The sequence below is a fragment of the Aspergillus nomiae genome (assembly GCF_001204775.2).
Source record: "Aspergillus nomiae NRRL 13137 chromosome Unknown contig00057, whole genome shotgun sequence".
Taxonomy (NCBI): domain Eukaryota; kingdom Fungi; phylum Ascomycota; class Eurotiomycetes; order Eurotiales; family Aspergillaceae; genus Aspergillus; species Aspergillus nomiae.
This window is the reverse complement of record NW_015378112.1, coordinates 36151-54572: the sequence shown is the minus strand read 5'-3', so window position 1 is coordinate 54572 and position 18422 is coordinate 36151. Positions and strand designations below refer to the sequence as shown.

At 48.8% G+C, this 18422-nt stretch overlaps 7 protein-coding genes across 7 annotated transcripts; 4 read left to right on the top strand and 3 right to left on the bottom strand.

Annotated features, from left to right (window-relative positions):
* Positions 1-477: 477 nt before the first annotated feature.
* Positions 478-1662, bottom strand: ANOM_003068 (alpha/beta hydrolase; the record flags this gene model as incomplete). Its single annotated transcript, XM_015548325.1, has 3 exons — positions 478-542; positions 607-1272; positions 1365-1662. 3 exons carry the CDS (start codon positions 1660-1662, stop codon positions 478-480), a joined length of 1029 nt encoding a protein of 342 aa, XP_015409175.1.
* Positions 1384-3337, top strand: ANOM_003067 (FAD-dependent oxidoreductase; the record flags this gene model as incomplete). The annotated part of the gene is made up of 4 exons (XM_015548324.1): positions 1384-1605; positions 1983-2060; positions 2129-3029; positions 3081-3337. The coding sequence occupies 4 exons, from the start codon at positions 1384-1386 to the stop codon at positions 3335-3337; spliced, it is 1458 nt and encodes a 485-aa protein (XP_015409194.1).
* A 1948-nt stretch (positions 3338-5285) lies between these two features.
* ANOM_003066 (uncharacterized protein) lies at positions 5286-6514 on the top strand (the record flags this gene model as incomplete). Its single annotated transcript, XM_015548323.1, has 3 exons — positions 5286-5466; positions 6154-6335; positions 6407-6514. The coding sequence occupies 3 exons, from the start codon at positions 5286-5288 to the stop codon at positions 6512-6514; spliced, it is 471 nt and encodes a 156-aa protein (XP_015409193.1).
* A 3050-nt stretch (positions 6515-9564) lies between these two features.
* On the top strand, positions 9565-10958 carry ANOM_003065 (uncharacterized protein; the record flags this gene model as incomplete). Its single annotated transcript, XM_015548322.1, has 6 exons — positions 9565-9714; positions 9775-9891; positions 9946-10136; positions 10196-10318; positions 10378-10458; positions 10517-10958. 6 exons carry the CDS (start codon positions 9565-9567, stop codon positions 10956-10958), a joined length of 1104 nt encoding a protein of 367 aa, XP_015409192.1.
* A 421-nt stretch (positions 10959-11379) lies between these two features.
* ANOM_003064 (MFS transporter) lies at positions 11380-13048 on the bottom strand (the record flags this gene model as incomplete). Its single annotated transcript, XM_015548321.1, has 3 exons — positions 11380-12677; positions 12771-12898; positions 12963-13048. The coding sequence occupies 3 exons, from the start codon at positions 13046-13048 to the stop codon at positions 11380-11382; spliced, it is 1512 nt and encodes a 503-aa protein (XP_015409191.1).
* A 2206-nt stretch (positions 13049-15254) lies between these two features.
* On the top strand, positions 15255-16926 carry ANOM_003063 (cytochrome P450; the record flags this gene model as incomplete). The annotated part of the gene is made up of 4 exons (XM_015548320.1): positions 15255-15566; positions 15626-15944; positions 15989-16764; positions 16819-16926. 4 exons carry the CDS (start codon positions 15255-15257, stop codon positions 16924-16926), a joined length of 1515 nt encoding a protein of 504 aa, XP_015409198.1.
* Positions 16927-17040: 114 nt separating this feature from the next.
* Positions 17041-17843, bottom strand: ANOM_003062 (uncharacterized protein). The gene is made up of 2 exons (XM_015548319.1): positions 17440-17843; positions 17041-17374 (listed from the first exon to the last, which is right to left on the bottom strand). Exons 1-2 carry the CDS (start codon positions 17816-17818, stop codon positions 17256-17258), a joined length of 498 nt encoding a protein of 165 aa, XP_015409197.1. The 5' UTR covers positions 17819-17843; the 3' UTR covers positions 17041-17255.
* Between the last annotated feature and the right edge of the window lie 579 nt (positions 17844-18422).

Here is an 18422-nt window from a genome sequence, read left to right as displayed (position 1 = left end):
ACAGCTGTGGTAATCGGCACTGCTTTAATTCCAGAAATCCTATCTACACAAAAATTGCGGCCTCACGGTGAAAACACAACCCAGAGCAAGCATCTGCGATCTTATTAATTGTTGACCACCGATACTAAAGGGCTGTGCCTCATGGCAACGGTTAAGAATGTTTTATTCAGTGTAAGTGATATTTCAACTGCAAAAGCGAAGCCTAGCCAGTTTACACTTGGGGAGTGGGTTTGTTGGTAAGATTGGTATTCAGCCTTTTTGACCAGTCTGGTAAGCTTTAGTACTTGTCAGACGACGGCTATATTCATATACTAATCTTATAAACCACAAAGGTATTCACACAAAATTTACAGCTGAATCATGGTCGCGACGAGTCATTAGGAATACAAGAGTACTGGGCTAGAAAGGAAGGCGTCGATAGTTCAAGTATTCTTTCTATATCAGATTCTGTTGCTTTAAAAGTATAATACACCAAGGCTAATGTAAAGCAACACGAATGTGCGCAGCTGTCTTGTCTATAAACTCACTCGCCTGCCATAAGTCTGTGCCAAAGTCTCGTCAGTAATGCTCTTAAAACATGGTCAACAAAAGTGGGAATCGGCATACCTTTATCCATATGCATGAAAGGGTGTGGCACGCCTTCAAATCTCTTGAGCGTAACTTCATTACCACCCTCCACTAACTTCATTGCGTACGCCTCTCCTTCATCTCGTAGCGGATCACAGCCCGCAGTGTAAATCACCGTCTTGGGTAGGTTGGTAAAATCAGGCGCATTCATCGCATTCGCATACCAACTGATTTCATCTAATTGCTTCTTCCTCAAGGCCGCATCGCTGGAAAGGCTTTCCCATTTGAGATTATCGAACCACTTCAACCGGGCCCAGTTGAGAGTGGGCGCGTGCTCCATCTGTTGGACGGAGGGGTATGGCGACTCACTTGCGGAGGCGTACTTGGAGATATCATCAATGACAGGTGTGCCCACCGCAACGAGTTTTAGAGGGATGCTGGCATCTCTTGCAAGGTGGGCAACGATAAGGGCAATGTTTCCTCCGGCTGAGACGCCACCGAGCGAGATGCGGGTAGTGTCGATGTTGAACTTGGAGCCGCCCTGGGCATGAATGTATTGCAGGGCGGCGAAGGAGTCCTGGATGCCAATGGGGAACGGCTGCTCTGGGACCAAACGGTACCCAATATCGATTACACAAACGTCTGCCTTGACGGACAGATGCTTGCAGATATGAGCTTCAGTGTCGAGGTCGCCAAGACCCCAGCCTGCGGTCGGCATTAGTCTTCTGCTAGATCGCATCTCAAGATTGAAGACAGGGAAGGAAGAGCACAATCGAATATGAGAAAGTAAAACATACCACCGCCGTGAAAATCAATATGCACTGGCCACGGCCCCGGCGACGAGGGCTCGTATACTCGGACGGGGATCAATTCGCCCTTATATCCCGGAACGGTTGCATCATATACTTTAGCTGGCTCGGGGGCTGGACCGGTGCCATAAGAGTACAGCACGGAATATTTCGATCGCAGAATGGACAAGTCTATAGGCTTGTTTGGGGTGTTGGCGACATTTTCATTGTAGAGTTTGATAAAGACTGGGTCCAAATGAGGCAGGACGGACGGGTGGATAGGGTTCAGGGCTTCGTGTGCAGTCATTTTTGCTTCTCTGGCTGATTGTTGTCGTATGGTTGGATATAGTGTGAATATACCAATGATTTATACACGGATTCGCGGTTGAACGGTCCTCAAGACGATCGGCAGTTTCCGACGGCAACAAGTCAATGCTAATCAGGGAGGTTGAAGTCCAAAGCCACCCCCGCATCGCGTTCACTTATCTATGCGACGGTCCGATCGTCGGATAACGTTCAACTTAGCCGACCCAAAGTCCCAAGTCAAGATGATAATGATGTCAATGGCAATGATAGTCATAAAGACAACACGTTTACCATGTATTGCTCCTCAACGAAATCACAAAGACTCGCAACATCATGGATCCCGTTCTTATTGTTGGCGCCGGCATTGTCGGCTTAACCCTCGGCCAGGCTCTAAAGAAGGTTTTTGCTCACCCTACACTTTAACCTCAACATGGGGTTAGAGTAGAATCCATATTAACAGCCAATAGAAAGGTATCCCGTTTGAAATATATGAGCGAGACTCCACGCCCGATGCTCGCGGTCAAGGCTGGGCTATAACCCTCCATTGGGCGCTGGAATATCTCCAGCAGATACTTCCCGCAGACGTTTTAGCCCGAATTCAAGATGTCCAAGTCGACCCGGACGTTGCACTGAACGACAATGGGAATTTTCTGTTTATAAATCTTGCCACGGGCGAGCCGAAGTTCAAGATCCCGCCGTCTGTGCGGTGGCGCGTAAACCGGGAGAAAATGAGAAAGGCCTTGCTTCACGGAATCGAGGACCGTGTGCACTGGAATCGAAGAGTGGTGGGCGTGGATTTGGAGACTGTACCAGAAAAGGTGAATTTGGAGTTCAGTGATGGATCCTCTGTGACCGGAAGAATGGTGGTGGGAGTTGAGGGTAGTCGGTCAGCGATCAGACAAATGTTGAGACCTGATGCATACAATAACGTGCTGCTACCGATCCGATTTACAGGAGTCGCTGTGGATCTCTCCCCGGAGGATATTAAACCGCTTCGGTCTATGGATCCGCTTTTGTTTCAAGGATGTCATCCTGAGACCGGGGCATTCTTCTGGTTCTCTATGCTGGAGACTCCACTCGTGAATGGAACAGCTGGTACAGAGCGCGAACGGTATCGAGCACAGATCTGCATGTCCTGGCCGGTACATACCTCCGCTGATGAGGTAGCGGATACTGATAAGGACCGCCTGGCCAACATGAAGCGCCGGGCTGAAGGCTTTGTACCCGTTTTAAGAAATACAGTGCAAAAGATACCTGAAGGGACCCCCGTCTTGGAAATCAAATTAGCGGACTGGGAATGCCTGGACTGGGATAACAAGAATGGCCGTTTGACGCTGGCCGGGGACGCTGCGCATGCTATGACAATGTGTAAGTTGCACATAACTGTCCGGACAATGAAAGGATGCTGACGAAGACTAGATCGCGGCGAGGCTGCAAATCACGGACTTCTGGATGCATTCCATCTGGCGGATGCTATTGCTCAAATTTACTCTGGGCAGACTGACCAAAAGACTGCATTTGACGTATACGAAACAGAGATGAGAATGCGCACGAAGCGGGCAGTCCGATTAAGTCGACAAGCATGTCATGATGCACATTCTTGGGAGCAGTTAAATGAGCATTCAGCGATATTGACAAAACGATCAGTTGTCGGCGAATCGGCACGCCTAGCATGACTGTAGCGGGATTTGTAGCTTTTCATTTCTATACATTACGAATACATACCACTTTTTACTCAAGTATTAGACCTGATTATGTTTCTAGCTATCTTCTGTCTTAACCAATAAAGTGACTTCTTGAAACTCTCCAAGTCAATGACTCGTATTGAGTAAAAGCAGATATCAGGTTCATGTAGAGTCACCTGGTAGAAGCATACGACACTGCAGTATGCTCATGGAAGCTCATATTCCTGTTTATAAAGCGTAATTCTATATGGTTGGACACACCCAGCCTTATATTCATTGCGTTAATGATTCGACTGGTCCGCTAGACGTCTTCTAGTGTCTAAAACCTAGAATATAAGGCATGGTATAAGAGTATCCAATTGACGGCATTTGCACGTCACTCAAGTTGCAAGCGAGTCACGCCCTTAGTTGGACCAATATCCACCAAACTTAGGCTTTTTGCGCGACCTCAAGTGTTGGTCGCTTTTACATTCGCCCCAGCAAGCACCCACTATGTCTCTTACAAACGCTGGACTGGGAAATCTTGCAAGACTGCCACCTGAAGTGCGGCTTTGTATCTGGGACTGGCTGCTTCCAAGGCATATTATTCGCACAATAAGCGGTCCCCCAATTTTCGAGCGGAGACAAACACGTCTCGCTATTCTTCGCACCAGCAAGGAGTTGTACGCGGAAATATCACATCATTTGTACTCCCATATTAGTGTCTCGATTCGTATTAACCCACAGAAAAAACAATGGCTAGCGTTTCGCATCGATAAATTACATATATCATGGCTAATAGAAGAGAAGAAAGATGCTACTCAACGCGGGTTTGATGAGTTTCCATTCCACAGAGTGCCTATACACATCGGAATTTACCCACCGAACCCTGCGTCCCCTGGTGATTTGATACGCCTGTGGTACAATGTTCAGAATCTTGTCAATATTATCATACATACACCATCGATCAGAGGCCTGCATGTGCAGTTTTTGAACAGTAGGAAATCCAGGTGGCATCAGGGGGGACAGGGATTGAAGAGCGTCAGATATTTCCCATGGTATAATGCTGAATTCTACGATCACCAGATTATATATCTGCAATTCTGCCGACTAAAGGAAGTCAAATGCATGAAAGTATCGTACGCGACCGACTTGGATGGGGTACTACGCTGGACAATAGAGGACGGTGCAGGTGTGCATCTCTTCAAGCAAGTCTGTGAACATGACCGCCATTGCACCTGTGACGGCCCACACGTTCGGATTTCCTCTGAGTCTGATAGTGTTGACGATTTCTTCACCGGCATGAATAGATGCTTCAGAGACATGCTGTCTGGAGACATACTGCCAGGGAGGACAGCCCGGACCCTGCATCAACAAGTTATCAAAGAGATGCACCGGAAGAGAATTAAAAGATTGAAACAAAAGTTACTCGGCAAGAGGATAGAAAATTGGCTTGCTGGTACGCTAAAAGGACCTGGAATGGGTGGACATCGGGATGAACAGGTGCTAGGGAATATTGAATTAAGCAAGGAAAACTGGCAAGTGCATGGCAAGGATTCCTACGGCGCATGGAGTCAGCGAATTCCAAAATGGCCCCTTTTCAGCACTTTTCTCTTACTCATCACATCACTTGCGCTATTTGTAGTCACGCTCCCCAGTGTTAGACAGAGGACAGAGGATATTGGGTATCACCGAGTACACTGTATGCTTCTCTAAATCTAATATACACCCAGTGTCGGCTAACAAGCATGAGCTCCGTTGTGGGATGTCGTGAGATACCAGAATGTTCAATTCCACGCTCAATTTGGCAGCACGCCACTGTTCAAAGGGTCAGTACCACCAGATTTAAGCAAAACATGGGAAGATGTAGAAAGAGGTAAGTGAGTGAATTCAACACGCGCCATTCCACTCTAGCTAGACACATACTTTAGCGGATCTCATACTCATCGACGGACACGACATGGATGCTCTTGGTGAGCCGAAAGAAAATGCGACCAAGCTTGGAAACAAATACTTCACACTCATCGCGGCTTTCCACCAATTTCACTGGATCGATCTAGTGCGCGAGTTTGTCCATCGCGGTGATTACCGAGAAAAGATGGCGTTCGAGGAGTTGAGGCGGACATCACTCGGACGTGTAGGTGCGTCTATGCAAGGCTGAACAATTGTTGGCCTTAGCTGATGATATAGACTCAAACGGATCACTGAATTGATCTTATTCTCCAAGTGATTCAGCGTACTGGAGATGTGGGACTGGTTGTGTTTGATGACATGCGTCCTGGAAAACCCCTAGGCCAAATTCTCCAGCGAACACATGTGTCGAGAATTCCGACCATTATCACAGTAGGTGAAGGACCATTATTGGGAACTAGAGTGCCAGTAGTGAATTTTCTTTAATTGAGGGTAGGTCGTCTTTTTTGTGCAAGTCCACTGTGGCTGGGATAGCATAGTTCTAAGCAGCACTCTTCATGCTCGCCTTTTTGTTTTGGAATTTTATTTTATTACTTCTAGAAATACTATAAAAGTGTTGAGTTAACTTACTGAAGGTGTACACACCAAATCGTACCATTCCTCAACTCTCTCTCCCAGACTCATAATCTCCATGACTATTCCATCCACTGTAAGCTACCATGTCCTTGCTGGACAAATTCTACGACGCGAGAAGGCTGTCGAGGTGACTATCAATCTTTCTCCAGGGCCTTTGAATAATTTTACTGATATCTACAGCTCTCTAACTTAAGCCACCTCGGTTCTAGCCGAAGCAACTTCGTCTTCAAGTTGATTTTTCGGAACCTACGAGGAAGGCTTTCGCACGCTGACTTCTATAGGGGTCACCTTGGCAAATAAGCCGCATCCGATTGGTATAAACTGGTTAAATGTTGGCCGACTGGTGATCTGTGCGGTCGATTGGACCAACTTGTGGCCTTTGCGCCTGGGCCCGGCAGCTTCTGGCAGTGGCCGCGATATCCAGTGGGTCTTGCAAAATGCATGGGACGATTATCCGACCAAGGTTGGAGCGCTGTGGCCGTCAACAATTGACAGTGCAAGCGCTTTCTCTCGGGTTGATTGGGTTTCATCCAGGACCTCGCGCCGTGGTACTTGTTTGACCCGGCTGCTATCTTAGAGATCCGGACTACTGAGAAATTGAAAGACGCTCGCCAGGAAGTCGAGGTGATGCTGGGGAGGTAACATGATAGTTGGAGATCTAGTCTTTTTCTCAGGTCAAGTACGCTGCTAAGCAAACGGTGTATTTCCAGAGAGAAACAGAAACTGGATGCTTGGTACAGCATATGTATGACTAGATGGCTTCTTCTAGGATAGTCTAAGTATCCCATAGCTTGAGTAAAGAAAGTACGATAATCTTATCATTGGTGGAGATTCTGAATAAGGGCAGAGCCGACTCGTTGTCCCAAATAAATTGGATCTCCGGGATATCCGATGTGTGATAGATAACAGTATTCGTCTGAGGCCAACCTTGGCTTTGGGCCGAACTGATCGGCATTTGCGGGATACGTTGGGTATACGAACTATGAAATAGTGACTGCGAGTAAGTATCACATGAATTTCCAGTGATATGAAGAATATACATGACGCGTCTCAAGTTTTATTAAACCCGACGCCCTGAACCTAGAAGCCAACGTCTTGTGGTAGATCACCAAGTGTGGAGAGACTGTTGACATTCGACTTATGCACAACTAAGGCACCTATAAATTCATAGTGGCGGGGTAATTTATTGCATGCACTCCGCTGCCTCTCACCATAACCACATCCTAGGTCTGTCTCCATTGCCTCGTCATCCTTGCCAGCCCCAAAGCAGTTGCATTGACTATGGGAGTAATGATAAAAACATGTGAAGAAGGCCAACCGCACCCATCTAGGCCGAGTCGGGATATCTGCACGCGTATGGAGGCGGGTTTAAGCTAGAGATCTAGTTCTGTCTGCAATGTGCTCTCGCTACGATACATTGATGTTTCAGTCCATCCTTGGAGGAGGCATAGGAATTATCCTGTGGTAGAGGAGGAACTATGTATGTGTGGCAGCACAAATATGGCTCGTGAAGACTTAGCCAGCCCTTGACGGACAAGTTTCTAAATAGGCTAAATTCACCCTATAGGCTCAAAAGCTATGATGGACTACTCATACCAGTAGCTTGGCACCGACTAGCACCATGTAGCATCATATTAACATAGTATGTTAGACTATTTGTTTCGCGAGTAAGCAACACCTTCTCGTTTCACTTGAAATTACCGGTACTAATTACTTAGGAGAGCATTATAGTTAAGATCCATCGCCGCCTGTGAGGTGGCAAAAGATCCTCTAAAATTGATAGGGCTTTAGAAGCGCTTAGAGATTTCAGCCTTCAGGAACGTTGTTGAGCACAGCTCAACGGGACAGAATAGAGCACTAGCTCGGCTTTGAACGGAGTTCAACTTCGCCTCTATTGTGAGAAACGTCTGATTTCCTGATCGGGTTCTTGGCTACGATGTACCAGTCCGTGGACTTCCTCCGACTACCTACCAGGAAGTTGATTCCGATGATCTTCTGCCCTGTAAGTGCTATCCCCGTTGCGGCAGTCGACCCAGCCTTTGGAGTGGATCTTCACGCATAGAAATTCGAATTTGAAGGATGCATATCGCCACACAGCCAACTGAATCGGTCCCTTTTCGGAACGCGTGAGGATCTCGAGCGTGTCTGCCCTTGACCCCTTGCATTTTGCTCCTTACTTGAGCATTGGGAGACTTGCGTCTTCCTCGGCGATCGGCCGTGGTCGAAAATAGCAGCATCGTGCGTGCACGGGGGGTTGCGGGCCGCGGCTTAGAAACTATCTTGCGCCTCCCACTCTAGGCGATTTAGGCGCATTACACCGGGGAACACTAGCTCTGTTTTCCTCGCACTGTAGCGCAAGCACCTCGTGTTTGCTCGGGATTCCCATGGTTCACCTTCCGAGGTTATCCACTTGTTGGAAGCTTCTGATTCAGACTGACAGGAGTCCACTCTGGATCAGGTATATGATCATCATGATATCGCAGGGCTAACTTTTCTTGTCTGCCGAACTCGGCTATTCGAGTATTCATGGACGATCTGAAACATGCTGGTTGTTTCTAGGAAGGTCGAATCGCAAAATTAACCGTCTTGTTGATTGAAGTCTATTTTGTCAGTTTGTTCATTTATGCTTCTTCTTCTTCTTCTTCTTTTTGTTTCTTTCTTTCCGGCGCCCTCCGCCTGGGATCGTACGGAGTCCATGTTAGTCTTCTCACTACTTTTAGGGCTTTGAGCTTCGGAATCTCCCAAAATGGACATTTGATCGGAACATCGCCGACTAAAGAAATCCACTCCACTTTAGAATCCAGAGTCCAGATGTGTGGGAACAAAATGAAAAAAAAAAGGGGCAAAACTACTGCCGTGGCAAATTAGCGCTCGGCAAATTTAGCTTGACGTTCTCCGGTCGGCATTTTGTACTGTGCAATACACTCAAGAGGGCCCTTTGGGTGGACTTCCATTGGTCTTCTCGAATCATGCTGCGCATTGTCCTCGCAACTGAAGCGGCGCCGTCCGACTCGACTGAAGCGTCCGGGATCAATAGGCGTCCTTGGCACGGAGGAACGATTTCCGACCATTTCGGGGAGGAACCTGTAGTCCTGTAGTTCAATACTTTGAGCGAGTTTGGATACGCTCCAGCAAGGCATCACAGGTGCAACAAGAACCAACTTCGGCAGACGTATCCCCCAGAACCTTTTTTACCATACTACCGTAGATAATGAGCCAGGAATATGAAAGTCTCACCGTTGTGCTGGCGGAATCCTAGCATTGATGCTGTTGGACAGCGGAGACTGCCGATCCATGCATCCTTTTATAAAACCTTGCCCACGGAATCGCCAGCGGGCCAGCGGTTGTAATGATCGTCGATATTTAATTGCAATTCCAGCAGCTAGAGGAGTCCACTTTGCTTCAAGTGGAGCAACTTGTCTATTCCCAATCACGCCTTGAAGCAAGACGCATGCTTGAAAGTGCGTTGGATCGAGTCATGTACTCAAATGGCATTCAGAGCCTCCAATCTCCACAGTAAGAGCCGGGGAAACTTATCTGTGGCGGTTTAGCATTGTGCCTGGTGCTTCTCTTTTTCTTTTTTCTTTTTGCTTTTTTCGCTTTCCCTTTTTTCCTCTCTCTTTCATGATGGTTTTTCTTCCATCACACAACTACATCCCATATGCCGATTGACGTTGGCTTAACAGTGGACAATGGCCATATTTGCTGACGATGCGCCGCACGTGGCGGGAAGTGTGATCATGCTTACTGTGGTTGCCTTTATCACTTATGCCCTGCGAGTCTATTGCAGACTGAGCAGAAGGTCCTGGGGCGCAGAAGACTGGATCATGACCTCCGCAGTGGTAAATGCCCCCCTGAGAGCGCTTGTCGAGGAGCCCAATTGACATATTCGATTACAACAGGTACCCTTCTGTGTGCTTGCGGCAGGCTGCCTTGGAGGCGCGTTCAACGGGATCGGGGTTCATAATACTCTGTTGAATGAGCCTGAGAATAAAAAGTATCAGGCCGAAGGCCAGAAGGTTCTAGACATCCCTTGTCCTCTCGAGATACCCGGACGCTAATTGAAACTGTAGTACTTCCTGATTTTCGAAGTTGGATACGTCGCCGCTATTATTCCGATTAAGTTCAGCATCAGCTGGATGCTAATCCGAGTGGCTGAGGGGCGGAAGCTGTACATCAATATCCAGTACGGCGTTATAGCAATGTTTGCGACGATGAATATCATTGCCCTGATATTCATCCTCATCAACTGCACACCGCCTGAGTATGATCAACATAGTACCCTGTCCATGCCACAAGCCAAATTGCTAAACGAAGTTCTAGGGCTGCGTGGAATCCGAGTCTACTTGAAAAGGGAGGCTCCTGCCGACCTGCCCATGTTCTCACGGACATATACTACGCTACCACTGCTGTGAATATAGTTACGGACTGGGTTACGGCATTGATGTGGGTCCAAAGTTATGCGCCAGTCTTTGAAGAAATGGAAAGACTAACCTCGATATTAGGCCTATCCCCTTGTTGTGGAATGTCCAGCTAGACCGCAACACGAAAATATCTATCATCGGGCTGATGGGCTTGGGTATCCTGTATGTAGCCTGTTGCAGCTTTGCCGAACCAGTTGAACGAGACACTAACACACAGCAGGGCCTCTCTTTCAGCCTGTATCCGGCTCAAGTACACTGTCAACCTCACCAATCAAACCGACTTTCTCTTCGCGGTCGCCAATGTGGTTATCTGGGGTTTTGCAGAGAACGCCATCGGCATGACTGTCGGGAATATTGCTACACTCCGTCCACTGTTCCACAGTTTTTTCGAACGAACGGTGCGCAGCAAAGGATACAGCAGCCAATCGCGCCGGAATGGCCCTTCGAGATTCGCCGCCTCGTATGAATTATCTGGACACGGAAAGAGCGGCAACAACACGTTCACCACATCAGTGGTTGATAGGGGGGTTCATGGAAAGAACAGCGATAGCTATACCCAGCTGAGCGACGGGGACAGCCAGAAGCAAATTATCCAAAAGGACGACGGCCGCGGAAATACTGATATAATGGTCAGTCGGCAGGTAAACATCACGTACGAGTAGCATTGGATGTTGCGCGCACGGATCCAAAAAATGTATATAATTTAGATAATAGGCATTTCTTTTGTATTATGGGGTTCCACTTATGATTTATGACGGGCCTCCAGGTGCTAGCGGAATGCTCTGTTCACTCAAGTGTAGCTGGTGGGGTCTATACATAGAATGGGTGATCTTCTAGGGTCCACCCATCTATCGCCAGATGCAGTGTGCTGAATCAAGGCCAATGGTCACCCCCGGATGCTCCGTCATAGAGAAAGGTCTTAGTCTACAGTGCACTGATGCGGATGGGAGGGAATATCGCTATCCAAGGTAGCTAATGAGAGCCTAGCTGAGAATTCAAAATAGTCTGAGATAAGGGACACTATCATCTTGATCGATGCAAATACTTTAACCGCATACCCGCCGTGAATAATCTACTATCTTCTCACAATCTCCAGCGGAACCTGGGATGTCGCCATTCTAGATCCTCTATCTGCCGGCCAGTCATCCCATCAAGCACCCGGTCAACATCCTGTTTGTCCCGTCTCTTATTGTCCCAAACTGACCAGAACCAAAGACCGGCTGACGTTACGAGAGTTGCTGCCCCTGTGGCTAGGTTGAGGCCATTGCCGATATAATAGTTGGGGGCGTCAAATGGCAGGAAGGACCAGGTGGCGACCAAGCCGCCGATATTACCCAGCATGACCACAGTTCCAATTGCTGACGCACGAGCCGTGTCCGAGACGACGTTGGCTGCGGAATGAGCGTTGCAAAGGACTCCCACAGGGAAAGAACCAAACGCAATCAGAAAGGTGGCGCCGTAACGAACGTGAGGGTCGGCACTGGCCAGAAACATTATATACCCAGCCATCATGAGTGGGGGTGCAAGAACAAAGAAAAGAAGTCGGCGATTGAAACGCGAGCTCAGGTAGGGGATTAAGAGAGTGGAGAAAGCTCCGATGATGTAGGGCGGTACTGTGTAGAGCTGCTGGGAGATAACGCTGTGGTCTGGGTAGATCGTCTTCACAATGGTGGGCGCAAAGAAGGCTAGCCCCTGGACTGTCACATTCACAAGGAGCATGAGCCAAGCCGTCGCCAATGTGACCGGGTTGAAGATCCCGCGCATGGTCTTCTTCATGTCGAGCTTGTCCAGGACTTCGGTCACGCCTGCGTACTCTGACTCGGAGCGGATCCGCGCAACGGCCAGTTCCTTTTCCTCCTGCGTCAGCCAGCGGGCTGTTTCAGGTCGATCCGTGAGGGTCAGGAATGCAAAAATAGCAACCCCGATCGTTATGATACCCTCAATGGCGAAGATCATGCGCCACTCTTTCAAACTGCCGAAGGACGAAAGTTTCAAGATGCCCGAAGCAAGCAGACCGCCGAAGGCACCGGCTAGAGGGGCCATCACCATGTACATGGAGATCCGAAAGGCAAGTTCCCTTCTCCGATACCATCGCGACAGATAGTATGAGATGCCAGGCAGTAATCCTGCCTCAAAGGCACCCAAGAGGAAGCGCACCCCTGCAGCACTTGATAAGTTGTGTACAAATGCTGTGCACAAAGAACATATCCCAAACCCTAAGGTCAGGGCAGGAATGACCCAACCCGGACCAAGCCACTTGCAGGCCATATTGGACGGGATCTCGAAGATGATATAGGAAATATAAAACACAGAGAGCAAGGTGTTATAGTCATAGCCTGTCAACCCCAGGTCTTCTTCAAGCCCGGCCAGTTTCGCATTCCCTGTAGCATGCAAATCGTTAGCGTCACCCATCCCCATTGCGAGAGGATTTAGCTCTCCGCTTGAAAGCGATAACTAATGTAGGGTGTCTATACCAATGTTTGCTCGATCAATGAAACAAAAGAGGTACATCAGGGACGCGACGGGGACGATGTAGAGGTCGATCTTCAATCGCAGCCGGGACTCAGCAGCAGGATCCAACTCCACTGTATGTTGGACAGATCTGGAAATACAAAAGCCTGGGGTTAGCCAAGGTGTTGTCCGAAAATAAGGCATCCTGATCATACCGGTCAGTCGTACTAGGATCATACACCTCCGTGCTGCCGGTACTGTCATCCTCGGCCTTCTGGGAACCAGCCTTTTCCTCAGACATCGCGAGAAACTTCTTGGACCTAGGAATTGCTGAGCAACAAAACGAAGTCAATAAAAAAGATGGAAAAGAAATGAAAGTGGGAGACTAACAATTTAGCCTGATGGGCATGGTATTTCCGCTTTATGTAGTCATAGAGGCGTAGTCAATGCCATGTCATTCCCAAGTTCAGCTCTAGATTAGTTTAGGCGGGGAGCTGCTTCGAGTAGCCAACCATAACTGGAAAGAATTAGCCATGGCTCGCGAATTAACCAGTGAAACGATCTAGAATCCCTAGTATTCAGTGGAGGACAGCGGAAGCGCTTGGCATAGACGTCGGTGTTGGTGTGAAGGTATAAAGAAACGGGTTCGGCAACAGAGCGCGGTATATATGCCGGGATAGTGAGATGGGCATCGAGGGCCCACCAATACGAGGTCGGAGATGTCTCCATAATTGAAGTAGTCTGACACCGGATGCGGGGATTTTCTTAGCTTCCATTTAGTACCTTAATGCCCTTCGCTAAGCAAGACCTGGTTATAGCTCATGGTGCGGAGCGGACGAGGCTTCTTGGCTAGCTTAGTACTTGCTGAGGCCCGCACGAGGACAGGCGTTGCAGGACCCAATCAAGTTCAAGAGGTCATGACCTTCCTGCGATATACGCAGATCTAGTTCGCCGAGTGAATTCGAGATCTTGCAGTCATAAGTAACTAGACGTCGTTGAATGGAGGATGTGATCTAGTCCTTTCAGACTCCTCTGTTCCAAGAGCTGGTGAACAATTCTTCCCAGGTTCGTCTCATTTGCCTGTGCAAGGTTACGAACCATTTACCGACTTCGGATTCATGGGGTATAGGTCATACAACTACCTTAGTGGACAAAATATACACAGGGGTAGAAATATGAAGTCATAGGTAGTTAAAAGCCACACAAGTTTAAAAGCATGATATCCACATGTTTCTCCGAGTACGGGTCTCTTTCATCGAAGGTTCCTAAGAAGCTACACCAAAGGCTACCCGGACTTGCATGCCTTCCATATTCATTGTGGAGCGCGTGGTAGAAGAAGCCTTGCGGGGTATTCGATGAACTCTTTACCTCCAATGGCTAGTACGACTGTCCCTGCGAGAGTGGCCCATATGGTTTGTCTAGAACTTCAACAACAGTCAGAATGGCCAGGTGAGACACATCAAGAATCTCCAGCTTAGCAGGATCTTGTCGTAACCATGTGCAAGTATTGGAATAAACAGATTAAAATAGAATGCACCTATACGTTTAAGGGTAGCCACTTGGAGGGCCAGAAAGTTGAAAGGCTCCATTGCATATCAACGTATCACTCATCTGTTCAACCAGTCGGGGGCTCCTTAGAGAACATGCGAGAGGTTGAATCCTTAGATTCCAGCCCTCTAGTAGTGCCTTTCAGTATCGCCAGTCGGACGATTCACCTCTAAGTCTGCCTGGAACAATGTTCGAACTCGGCAGTCGAGGGTGCTGGTATTTGCCGTGACCCAATATGATGCGTGCACTTGCCATATCGCGATACAGGAAGCATAAGATACTGAATGTTCTTGGGTCGATATAGGCGCAGCAGCAGATGACGCATCGCTGATTCAGACACGTTTACTGAGATAATATGATGAGATATAGGACACCCTCTAACAGATCACTGCCAATCAGAGTGGAAGATGAACCGCTTTCATCCAATTAAGCGCCGGAAGTGCTGATTTCTAATGCATGGTTCCCACCCATCCGCTCTTTTATGTTTAGAACTCGGTAAATTTGCAACCGCCTATATGCCGACAACTACTTCTTTCTAGTTTATTTTAACTTTGCTACTTTTCCCCAGATTTCCCGAGGGGGTGGAGACCAGTGTCATTGGCATGGACGGGTGCTTTTGACAACGTCAACGGGGCAGCATCAGGATCCCAGCGGTGGGCCTTGTGGGGTTGTGCTGTGCGGGGTTCTCCCATTCTTTGTCTCTTGATCTCGATATCATCTCTCAAATCTTCCGTAGCTGTAGCGATATTCATCCACTGAGCTTTTGCGGGGCTACGTTGACACCAAATGTATCGGATGTTGTCCCCCCTTCACAACTGCCGACCCTGTTCGTTCCAGTTTGGCATGACATGTAACCTGCTCTCTTGGAGAGGATGAACGATACCCGATGAGAGGAGATAAATATTGGGTGCTCTTCTCATCGGCTCAATCTCTCATAACGCAGCCAGACTCATTTCATCATGACGCTTCTGGCCGAGATCTTCTCGGGCGTGACGCCTGAGCATGCGCTGTATATCTTCCCGCTGATTTCGCTGATTTATATCGGCCACTTGTATTTCCGCAACGGCCTTAGTCGCTACCCTGGCCCCTTTCTGGCCAAGTTCACCGACCTCTGGCGGTTCATTGACGTATGGGGCCGGCAGCCTCATGAGACGCATATCGCGCTACATCGCAAGCATGGCGACGTGGTACGCATCGGGCCAAACACGCTGTCCTTCAGCAACCCGGCTGCAACCAAGGTCATTTATGGGTTGAACAAAGGATTTACCAAGGTATGTGTCAGTGTCACCAGGTTTTCAGACGTTATGCGGAAAATCTGACGACACTGCAGTCCGAGTTCTACCCCGTTCAGATGACCGTCTCCAAAGGCGAGCCGTTACCGTCCTTGTTCTCAACCTTGGATGAGAAGTTCCATGCGGAGCTCCGGCGCTCGGTGAACCATGCGTTCTCGATGAGCTCACTAGTGCAGTACGAGCCCATGGTGGACGAGACCACGCTGCTCTACCTCGACCAGACCGATCGCCTGTTCGCCGCGGGTGGGAAGGTCTGCGACTTTGCACGCTGGCTGCAGTTTTTCGCATTTGACGTTATCGGCAGCATTACCTACAGCAAGCGCCATGGCTTTATCGAGAAAAATGAGGACATTGATGGTATCATCAAGTCCTCGCTCGGATTTTCAACTATGCCGGGCCAGTCGGCCAGATGCCTTGGTTGGATAAAGTATTCTGGAAGAACCCAATCTTCGATGCGATGCAAAAATGGGGGCTGCTGGATAATTCTCATCCCGTGGCCATCTTCGCACGCCAACGTATGGTAGAGCGCATGTCCTCGAAGGCTGCGATCGATCCCAACTCTCGCAATGACCTTCTTACCAAATTCATGAAAGCGGGTGAGCTGCGCCCCAACTTCATGACAGAAAAAACGCGTCCTCACCATGGCCGCCTCCATGCTTTCGCCGGGTCCGAAACGACGGCCATCAGTCTCGCAGCCGTGTTTTACTATTTACTGAAGACGCCCGAGTACATGCGACGGGTGCGGGAGGAGTTGGACGAGGCGATCCGGAATGGTACAATTGAAAACCGTCCCAGTGGCCTTGTCTCGTGGACCGAATCTCAGAAGCTTCCATTCCTCGACGCATGTATCAAAGAAGCGTTTCGTATGTTTCCCGCTGCTGGTCTTCCCCTGGAGCGTGTTACTCCTCCCTCCGGTGTAGATATCGCCGGCCAGTTTATCCCCGGAGGCACAATCGTCGGCTGTAGCCCATGGGTGCTCCATCGTCGCGAGGAAATTTTCGGATCCGATGTGGACACATTTAACCCTGATAGATGGCTGAATGCCTCAGAGGATAAGTTAAAAACTATGAACGGCATGATGCTCCAGTTTGGTGCTGGTTCGAGGACATGCATCGGGAAAAACATCTCAATTATGGAGATTTATAAACTAATTCCAAGTTTCTTGAGAAGATTCGACGTACGTATTCCTACGTGGCAGTGAACAGAATCATGCTAATATGTGAATGCACAGGTGCGACTGGCATACCCCGAGCAGGAATGGAAACTGTGGAATGCCTGGTTTGTGCGGCAGTACAATTTCAACACTGTATTTACTCCCAGGAAGATTGAGGTGCAGTAGTCACTTTACCCTAGAAGGCTATATCAATTAAAAAGCATAGATTTCTATCTCTTTAATAAAGCCGTATATTCATAGTTTGGCGCCCCTCTCCTCCAACAAGACACGATGGCCTAAGGAAGCGGTACATAACAAATTATAGCGTAATATTTCAATTAAATATGAGCGTATCGTCATTAATAAGCGCAAGGCCGCATGATACATTAGCAGCCTACTAGGTCCATGTGGACCAGAGCCCATGAATGGGCTGGCTTAATTCTCCAACCCTAGGAGAAGTATATGCGTCCTGGGCCCCGTCGGATATCATGTCGTTGGCTGTCATAACACCACCCCTATGAGGAATCCTTGTAGACAGCATCAAGCCCAACTGGATCACACCCATCTGGAACACCATCTCCATTGCTGTTATTGTGATAATACAGACCAGGGAGGTCTCCAGCGCCGTCGCAAACTAGACAAACAGAAGACGGTTCACCTAACAATTCCTCGACGCATTTCCAAGACACAGAAACTTACCTAGCCATCCTCCCCAATTTTCATTATCAGTAACCAGAGTGTCATCACTGGTCAAACTGAAGCCCGTGCTACCGGATGAAGGGCTCACACTAATGTCTACCTCACTCTGGACTTCGTCGCCAGACACGAGAGCCAACGCGTAGGGAGCTCCATTCGGCGCATTGTAGCGCACGGTCCCGTCAAGGAGGTAGAATTCGGCAGCGTCGGCGGTATCGCGAAAGACAGCCTTGCTGTTCAGTGGGTCGACATGTTGCGTTGACAGGTAGAGACCGTTGTGGCTTTCGTCGGAGGCACTTGAGCTAACCAGGTTGAAGGTCCGCGGGATAGGACTAGCGGTGGCCGTTGCAGCCAAGAAGACGACACTGGTGAAAAACTTCATTGAGGGGACTATTGGACAATTGCAAATTGCTGTGGTACGAACGGCCGGGGGGTACGACGCAGCTATTTATTTGCTGCAACGAGGATGATGATCAGTGGAGTTGATGCGACCCCTTGGCTCCAATACCGGCCACCCAGCAGGCGCAGACTTAGCAGCTGCGTTACTGGAGTGAGCAGTGCAGAGTGGCGAAGATGATCAGACCCACGGCTTCTATTACATCATGGATCCGCCGTGCAGGTGTGAATTCGCCCAGCTCTGCATGGACCATGGGAGGAATGGCTAATTATACGTCCCTCTTGGAATTTCCACATAAGGGTCTACTGTGTAAGTAGCGAAATGATTGATTCAATCGGCTTTTCATCATCCAAGGTGCGGCTGTGTGTAGAGTCCTCATAGCTTCCTAACTGATAGCTGGGCCTGCGGGACGAGCCTAAATGGTGACTTCTACGCAGTACCTAAAGTATGCGGCTTCTAATTCCGCTGACCATGAGGTAATACTGTAGATATGTTGACTTTCACACAGGAGGTCAAGCCTTTCAATTCTGTATATCCTTACAGCGCTTCCGACCCTTGCGTCGCGGCGGTCAGGAAGGATAACCCCTCT